Consider the following 8790-nt stretch of genomic DNA (forward strand, 5'->3'; position numbering starts at 1 on the left):
AAACAGCTCCAAGACGAGATCAATGCTGGACAAAGTCACAGAGGAAGGAAAGACCAGGAGAGCATCATATTCTCTTGATACTTTGATTTTAATTTCTTTGTGTGGCTTTTAAATATATTTGTGTGGCATTTTAGCCTTTTGTTCTGTGGATGGAAGAAGGTGGTGAAGGGTAATTGCATAGTATGTGTCCAACTACTTGGACATGAATGTGTTTATTTGTCTTTGATTTGTATTTGATTTTATTGCTTGCTACATTTGTTACTAAATGATTGGACTTGTAGACAGTGAAGGTCCCCATGTTGTCAGCTTGTGACTTAAAGGAGATGTACTTACATGTAAGTAATGTCTCCTTTCATCATTCCACAAAGCACATTGTGATTACGTAATCAGATTATCTATGTATGACTCAATATGCCCATCTGTGCTTTGTGTTGTCTATGGTTTTAAAATATCTTCCATTAAAAAGGGTGTAAAAGGTCTGTTTGAAAGTGTTCAATCAGGGTCTGTTAATGCAACAGGAGAGACTTCACATGTTCTGTAAATGTTGATGTCCAGACTGCTGAATGAACCAAGGGACTTGAAGGGCCTAGGAGAGCAGAACTGGAGCGCATGGAACACACACCTGGATCTCAAATCAACTAATAATAGTAGTTTTAGTAGTTTTAGTTGTAGTTGTAGTAGTTACATAGCTGTTGAAGTAACATTTGTAGTTATTGTAGCCATAGAAATGTCACAGTATTCCATTCAAATGGCATAAATATCCATACATAATTTTACATTGTATAGTATGCCTACGTGACAAAATGTAAGAGTGTCATATATAATGTCATAGTATGTGTTACGTGTGTCTTTGCTCGCGACCCAGAACCCACCAGAGAACCAGACTCACGACCATTGCTGAACCTCTATAACTGACGTTAAGAAAAAGAAGGCCCCATAGAACCAGACTCTGCTGTGACTCCAGCACTGACCCCTCCTGCTGGACCTGATCATCGCTGCAGTGCAGGACGACTTGACCGCCAGCCTGGACCAAACGGAGCAGTCCCCCTTCAGTCCAGATATGTACAAAATATATGTACATATTAGTGATGATAGCATTAAAAATAAATTCAAGTTTAAAAAAAAATATGTTGTCATGTGTCAAATTGTTTAAATGCTCTACAGTATGAATACAGTTTTATAATTTGAAATATTTTTTTCAATCACAATTTATTGGCATAAATGATATGCCAATAAATTGTGGCATATATAGGCATACATTCAAAATGTTGTGTTTATATTGCTGTAATGCTAATTAATTAACACAATAATTATATATAAATACAACAGGATGCATAATAAAATAAAATAAAATAATAAAATAGATATGTACTTTTCATAAAGAGACCACAGTTGATAGAGTAATATTCCATTCCCATTTTAAGTTCTGCTTATAAAAACTACACATTTTGTTTTGATAACATTCATGAATGCATTGAACTGGAAGAAAATCCACATTTCTCTCCTCACACAGAGAACAGATGATTGACTCAAATGTCATGTTGACAAAAATCTGAAAATAGAATGGAGACTAATTTTAGCAGCGGCGACCATTTTGTCTGTCGCCTGTGACAATAAAGACATCAAGAAGAGACCGGCGAGTGTCTCGCTGAGTGTTTTGCGTTTGTTGTTAGTGGTGCTGGGGTGGCAGCTGTGACACTCTTAGAAATATGATCAGGACCAATTACCAAGTCTTATCTGTCTTCAGTTGCAGGACGTTGTAAACTATCCAATCAGAACTGTCACAACGGGACGTCAATGGGAAATTTGGAGTAAAATGTCAAGAAGTGTAAGTAATCATGAACGGAATAGAGCTGCATTGCTTTTATTTTAAAAGCGACTCTCTTTCCATGCGTTAGTACATTTGTGAGTCCCAGCCTGGGCAAGGGGCTCAAAAGAGCACAGAACCTGAGAGCAGAGATGCAAGAGGTTTGAGTGAAGAAAGGCGAGGACGTCCCAGAGCTCTCGGATGGAAACTGGATGGCAAATCTTGCATTTGCTGTTGATGTGACTGCACGAATGAATGATCTAAGGAGAAGGTTGCAGTTTCCTTCAAGCCAGATGGAGGGTAACATTCTCAAACCCTGAAAGAAGCCACAGCATCAGCTTATCACCTCCACAGGTACACTCATCCATGTTAGGGGCGCTGCATGGGGAGTTTTCAAGGCCATTTCCAAGACTTCAAAACAGTGGAGAGGGAAATGCACATCGTTTCATCCGCCTTCAAACTTTCCACACATGAGGAGACCTGCTCAGAATAAGAAACAGAGAAGTTTGTTCACATATGGAGTCCATCTTTTAAAGCGAAGAACGCCACCTCCCGTACTGGAGTATGTAGTGTACATTATTCTGACATCCACTTCCTTGGGTCATTTCTTGCTTTGAATATAACTAAAGATTCTATAAAAGTTTGTTATTGGGCTGCATGTTCAGACGGCTGCTTTTATTTGTTACACACTGGTAGATGTGTGGCCTCCATGGACGACATGTTGGAAGGAGAGGAGGTTACACAGAACTGAGACAACATCTTCTCTGTGCTGACTCTCTAAGGTTAGATATTCTTCTCAATACCGGATGCGTTGTGGTTAACGCTGAATAATTGGAAACATATTTTGAATTCAGTAGCCTCTTCAGCTTCTTCATGAACTTCATTAATGTATCGCAGAGGACGACTTATACGTCACGTGTCCCGTCCTTTCAAAGGTTTTCTCATAGTTCATTCGCAGATTTAAACTCACTCTTTTATAGTATGGTGTGGAAATCTTAATGGCATCTAAATCCAGAAGAAAAGCCTGAAATCAAGTAATTGGGTTGCATATGTTATTTTATTTCAGTGGTGGAATGTAACTCAGTACTTGAGGTTCTTCGGTGCATGCAGGTGATGCTACTTAATAACACTTGCATTTCAATACATTTTGAAAGAGAAATATTCAACATATAGTTTCCTCCACTGCATCTAATCAGGCCTACATTTATCTTACAATACTTTAACCTTTTAAGCCCCACATCACCCAATTGGGTGGCGATTTACACATTCTAGTTAGGCTGTGTAAAACCTTACAATAAACATGAGCAAATATATTGATGTTGTACATCAAATTAAAGAAGAGAACTTGGGCTACAATAATCAGTAAGCCATTTCCACACAACTCAAACACCAACTGAAAGAAGTATGAAAATATCATAATCATCATTTTGTCAGGAGTCAGCCCACTCAGCACGTTTCCGGTAGCAACCCGTAGCTCGGTGCTATCAGAAAAAGCCATATAGCAAAAAGCAAGAGGACTCCACACAGATTCTACATATCTTTTGAAAATCCTTCTGTTCCAAAGCATCACCGAGATATGAGCCAAAGAACACAGCAACATGAATCGCTTTAGTGCTTATCACAAATGTTGCTTATCTTTGGCTTTTTATTAAAAAATTCATTTTTCTTCTTCTAATCAACAAAGACTGCTATATTTGGATGTATTGAACACCATAAGTAATATACAAGTGACATATATGGTTTGGTACATGAGAAAATTCAAATTGCCCAAATGCCCATTTCGCCTAATTGTAATCTGTACTAAAACCTCTCTAACTTTGTTCTGCTTTACTTTTTCAAAGTCAAACTTTGCAGAGAGACTGGTCCCATATTGTGCTAAGACCTCTGTGGTTTTTATCCTGAAAGCGATAATCATCCTGAAAGTGCTTTTTTTTTATAGGCGAACCTGGAAATTCAACTTTTGCTTGACTTTCATCTTTATTTACTCTTAACCAGTAACACATATAATAATATGTACACATATGAACAAAAGCACACATGGTTTTCCTTTATTATAACACTGACATTATTCAAATAGCCTTTGTGGTTGCAGAGATACACCCTTTTTAGTTTGGGTATGTTATTTCCAGCAGAAAACTAGAAAATAGCTCAGGGTTTAAAAACCTTTACTTAAGTAGCATTAAGAGGGCACTTTTACTTGTAAATGACTATTTCTAAACAGTTGTATTTCCACTGTTTGTACATTCAACTCAATTCAGTTTATTATAGCCCAATATCACAAATTACAAATTTGCCTCAGAGGGATTTACAATCGGTACACATACAACATCCCTGTCCCAGGACCTCATAAACATGAATAGTAGACTTTATACCTAAGTAATACATTCTCAGATACTTTCAACAAAGTATTTCTACACTGTAATATTCCTTTTTTAAATTAATATACCTGAGTACTTATATTGCCAATGTTTTCTGTTTTCATTGTATGTCCTCATAAAATCTGCAACTTTCCTCTCAAATTCATTAGATAATCATAAACATCAACTTTACTGCAACTGCTATTAGTAGTAAAAGGTGAAATATGATTGCTATTTGAGTTTGTCATGTCCAAGAAACACTGTCAAGTTAGTTTAATCAATTTGTCTTGTGTCCATGTTGTCTCGTGATTTCCTGTTTTATTTTGAAAATTAACTTTCCTCTCGTTTCAGGCAAACCTTCTCCTTCCCCTGTGTGTTTCTCCTTTGGTCTGATTGTCTGCCTCACCCCTGATTGTTTTCACCTGTGCCCTTACCCTGTGTGTGTATAGTGTCTGCGTCTCCCTTTGTCCTGGGCCAGTTCGTCTTGTCCTTTGTCCCAGAGAACCAGCGTTATCCATGCCATTTTCCATTTACCAGGTCTTGTTATTTTGCTACTTTGTTCATGTTTGTTTTCAGTTTGTTTTTCCAGTTTATTAAACTGTGATTTTTTTTGTTGAAACTTTGCCTCGAGTCGCCCATTTGGGTTCAAGTCCATAGTTCGGTCATGACAGAGTTGTGTTACAGTCTGTGTAATGTTAATCACATTGCATGTTCTATGAAAGCATACAATTAAGCTTTCAATTTTCTCCTTGTTGCTATTTTGCTGGTAAATCGTATAAAAATACCACATTGGACCATAAACACCTCAGGCTTTTGTAGACTCAAATAATGCCCTCCTTGTTTGTGCTCTGCAGCCATCTTTACTTGTTTTTAAAGAAAGGGAGTCCTGACTCCTGCCTGCCTTCAGCTACTAGAGCAACAATGTTTTACCTTTTGAACTGTACTGTAGTTTTAAGGTTTACTATTTCAAACCCAGTAATAGAAGAACGTGTCATGTATATAAAAACAATAATTCAAGACACTTAGTAGTGAAACAACATACACAAATAAAGGTTACTACGTTCATCTCACTATAAAGAGCTTAACTGTAACTTCTTTGCAATATGTATTTGGCTTTGTATCATTATATGTTGATGTTTGGGCTGTTGTGGTCCCAGTGTAATGTAAGTAGAGCCGTTTGTATCAGCCTGTTGATGTTTCATGTTCTGTTACAAAGAAATCCACTTTTTAAAAATGTTTATCTGATCTTGAGCTGCATCAATCTGGCATATATTGATTTTGGAATTATGCCATTTTGATGAAACTGTATCTATTGGTTTTATTTATAGCTCTTTTACGATTGCTGTCCCAGTAAAGACATTAGACACAGAGATCAAGTTGTTATGTTTTATATGCTTTCGAAAAGACATTTAGCAGATAATTGTTGGAGCCGGAAAAAGAATACAGAAGGCAAAAAAAAACAACTAAAGCATATAAACGATAAGACAAATAGTAATTTTAGCGTTTAATGACAAGGGACAGCCCGTCGCCCACAATGAGCATGCTCAGATCAATCCTCTGGTCGTGGTGTAGCTTCTTATTGAGAGCATCCAGGGCCTGGGAGGTGAGGTCTTCGGGCGCAGGATTCACAACCTTTCCGCTCCACAGCACCTTTCAAATAGAGCAACAATAGTGCTGTTTAATCCTGTTCAGTCCAGTCATACTGTACACCTCTCAATAACACAACAGGACAGTTCCTGGTCTGAAGTGTACTTACATTGTCAATCGCAATGATGCCCCCAGTTCGTATGAGCTCCAGGGACTTCTCGTAGTATCTGTCGTAGTTGAACTTATCAGCATCGATGAACACAAAGTCATATGTTCCAGCTTCCCCGGCTGCTATCAGTTCATCTGATGAAACAGAGATGGAAAATACAAAATGCAGAAATTACATTTTTCTCAGAACTTATGACTTATTATTCAGAAAAGCACTTACTCAGTGTCTTCATGGCTATTTGATGGCGTACATCTATCTTATTTTCAACTCCAGCCTAAAAAAAAGGTTTAGCTGTATGAGAGGTGTGCAGGGATCTTCATTTGTCTTTTAAAGACACCGTTAGGCTAAAACAGGAATTGATTTTGCATCTCAATTTGAAACAGTTCCCTGAGCAGCCACTTTTTTTTTTACTCTCCAGCCACCAGCACTTTGTAAAGTCTCCCTGACGGAAGGTAGATATGCAGGATGAACAGTGTGCTGTCTGCTTCACAATCTTTCTCTGACAGAAGCAACAATAAAGGGCGAGGCTGTGTAACGGCACATGTACCGAGTTAAGATTAAAGCTTTCATGAACAAATCCTACTGTTTTTACAGTATCTTCTTTTATCTTGTAGACAACTCGAGTCATGTTAATCTGTAAGACATGTTCTCACCTCTTTAAAAAACGGTGTGGCAATGTCCACATAGGTGTCTTCCATTTCAATAGCTACCACTCTTCCATTCTCGGACATGGCCAAAGCCATGCTCAGTGCATTGTACCCTGTGTACATCCCTGCAGAAAAAAACATAATGTTAACTGAAACACTAAATAATTAGAATATTTTTTTTAAGATATACTATGGAAGCTAAGACAAGTCATGCAACTGAATCCCAATTTAAAAATGCAATCAATACTTTACTGCTGAAATATGTATACTGTTCAATTCAAAGCAGTGAGACATCATCTATTAAAATTAATGTGGTTTTAATTCCCAATTTCAGGTTGTGTAATTTCAAAAGCTTTTAAATACATAATTATTTTCTTGTTTCCACACTAGCAACGCTATATTAAAGTTGATCAAATTCAACTGCTCATTTTCAGACTAAAAGCCACAATAAATGAATTTTCTCAAATTGGAATGGTAAAATTCCAAAATACAAGATAAAAACTCAAACTCAAACATCAAATGAGCCTGAATGGAATCAACAACATTTCGATTCTGTCAGGTTATATTTTGTCAGTTATAATCAGATTGATGGCTTTTAGAGTAAAACCATTTTGTCCTGTAAAGTCAGCAGTATTATATTTTCAACGATATGTATTCTGGGGTTTAAGTTTAAGCATCTTTGAGTGTCTAAAAAAGTGCTATATAAATTTGAAGTATTATTATTATTATTATTACTATTATTATAAGTTCACAGCATCATGGCACTCTGTGGGTGTCTTCTATTTGATCTCACATATCTCACCGATTTCAAGAGCTTTAGTTGCATTTATCAGTCTAATGAGATTTGCCATAAACTGGGCTTGTTCACTGGCAACCATCATGATGTTCCATGGGTCTTCAAGAGTTCTCTGAAATGACAATATCAAAAATAATTCACACATCATTCTATTGTCTGATATAATTAATAAAAAACAAGTATTGGTATACTCGTCATTAGCTGTGTAATATTTTTAAATGGATTGTTTTATAGAAAGTAAAAATAATACAATTAAATGGGACGCAAAATAGAATAGAGAATATACAATTCTAAGCAAATGTTTCTTCAGCAACTTTTTAAAAAGTACCCAATTCCAAAGTTTGATCAAAAGTTTAGGAGCTACAACTTCAAAGCCTCAATCATCTTTAGTTTTTAGCCTGGAGCTCCAGAGGACCAACCCGTCTTCATCTGACCTAAATAGCCTGCTGGTGGCTCTTCAGCATGATGATACATGTTGGCAAACGCCTGCCCATGCTAAGCTAAAGGTGATCAAAAGAATCCTGCACTGAATTTCATAGGGAACAAATATCAACTTGGATGTAACCAGGGGCCCGAGCAGCATCAGACTGAAACACCTGTAAACAATACAGGAGCATCTCACTAAAACAAGTAACAAAATAATTACAATAAAAGTTATGAAATTAATGATTGTGGCTCATCACCTCCATCTCAGCATGAGACACGAGCGTATGAAGACATGTTGGTTCTCTTACCAGTCTGAGTTTGGTGAGGACAGGGTGCTCCCTCAGAGAGTTGTTAAGAACATACTGCAGAACAGGATCGTCCTTCCCTCCGCTGTGGCTCTTCCCAACGAAGGCAGACTTTCCCACACCTGACGGACGAGCAAAACAGAACAGCAACGACCACTTTACTACCAATTCAAGAAATATCTGTCATCTGCCAGATTATATACAAAACCATCATATCGTACCCGTTAGTACAACAGCAAGTCCAATGCAACACATCGCTTTGATACCTGTAGCCATTGTTTTGGGGGCCTCTGGGCTTTGTTAAAGTTGAACAGCTTTAGAGTAAATCCACTGATTCTCTGTCAGTTATATTTGTACAGTTCTGTCTGTTTGTTTTGCTTAACCTTTGAGCGGGATTTTTCAGGTATATTGCGAAAGTAGAAAGTTTCTGTAAGATAGATAACACTATGTTTAAATCGAAAGGTTAGTCTGAATGTATTACTTTAAAACAAATATTAGATTAAATCTCTGCAAATTACAAGAGTCCCAAGAAAAAGGTCTAACTCTATATATAGCCAAATGTGTTCTTTTTTTATCCTGAAGCTGTGAAACTCAAAATACAGCAGATCAATCAGTTGGTTTTGTAAGCATACTTTGGACTGTTTTATCATTATTTGTTGTTCTACCTTTCTGCCTGAATGTGCACAATTAGTCAAC

General features: G+C 37.1%; 1 protein-coding gene across 2 annotated transcripts; it reads right to left on the reverse strand.

Moving 5' to 3' along the window:
• Nucleotides 1-5536: 5536 nt before the first annotated feature.
• On the reverse strand, nucleotides 5537-8430 carry comtd1 (catechol-O-methyltransferase domain containing 1). 2 transcript variants are annotated; one of them, XM_034552353.1, is made up of 7 exons: nucleotides 8316-8430; nucleotides 8098-8216; nucleotides 7370-7475; nucleotides 6574-6692; nucleotides 6140-6194; nucleotides 5921-6054; nucleotides 5537-5814 (listed from the first exon to the last, which is right to left on the reverse strand). In XM_034552353.1, exons 1-7 carry the CDS (start codon nucleotides 8368-8370, stop codon nucleotides 5662-5664), a joined length of 741 nt encoding a protein of 246 aa, XP_034408244.1. In that variant the 5' UTR covers nucleotides 8371-8430; the 3' UTR covers nucleotides 5537-5661. The 2 variants fall into 2 exon arrangements, with proteins under 2 accessions (XP_034408244.1, XP_034408245.1); XM_034552354.1 differs by having other exon boundaries at nucleotides 8361-8421.
• Between the last annotated feature and the right edge of the window lie 360 nt (nucleotides 8431-8790).

Source organism: Cyclopterus lumpus, chromosome 15 (assembly GCF_009769545.1).
Source record: "Cyclopterus lumpus isolate fCycLum1 chromosome 15, fCycLum1.pri, whole genome shotgun sequence".
Classification (NCBI taxonomy): domain Eukaryota; kingdom Metazoa; phylum Chordata; class Actinopteri; order Perciformes; family Cyclopteridae; genus Cyclopterus; species Cyclopterus lumpus.

What these genes read in the sequence shown, in the direction of transcription:
- comtd1 (XM_034552353.1), bottom strand. Translation starts at nt 8,370, where the DNA reads ATGGCTACAGGTATCAAAGCGATGTGTTGCATTGGACTTGCTGTTGTA. An exon ending in CCACACCGTTTTTTAAAGAG is followed by an intron (nt 6,195 to 6,573) that starts GTGAGAACATGT and finishes CCTTTTTTTTAG; the next exon opens with GCTGGAGTTGAAAATAAGAT. An exon ending in GCATCATTGCGATTGACAAT is followed by an intron (nt 5,815 to 5,920) that starts GTAAGTACACTT and finishes TCTATTTGAAAG; the next exon opens with GTGCTGTGGAGCGGAAAGGT.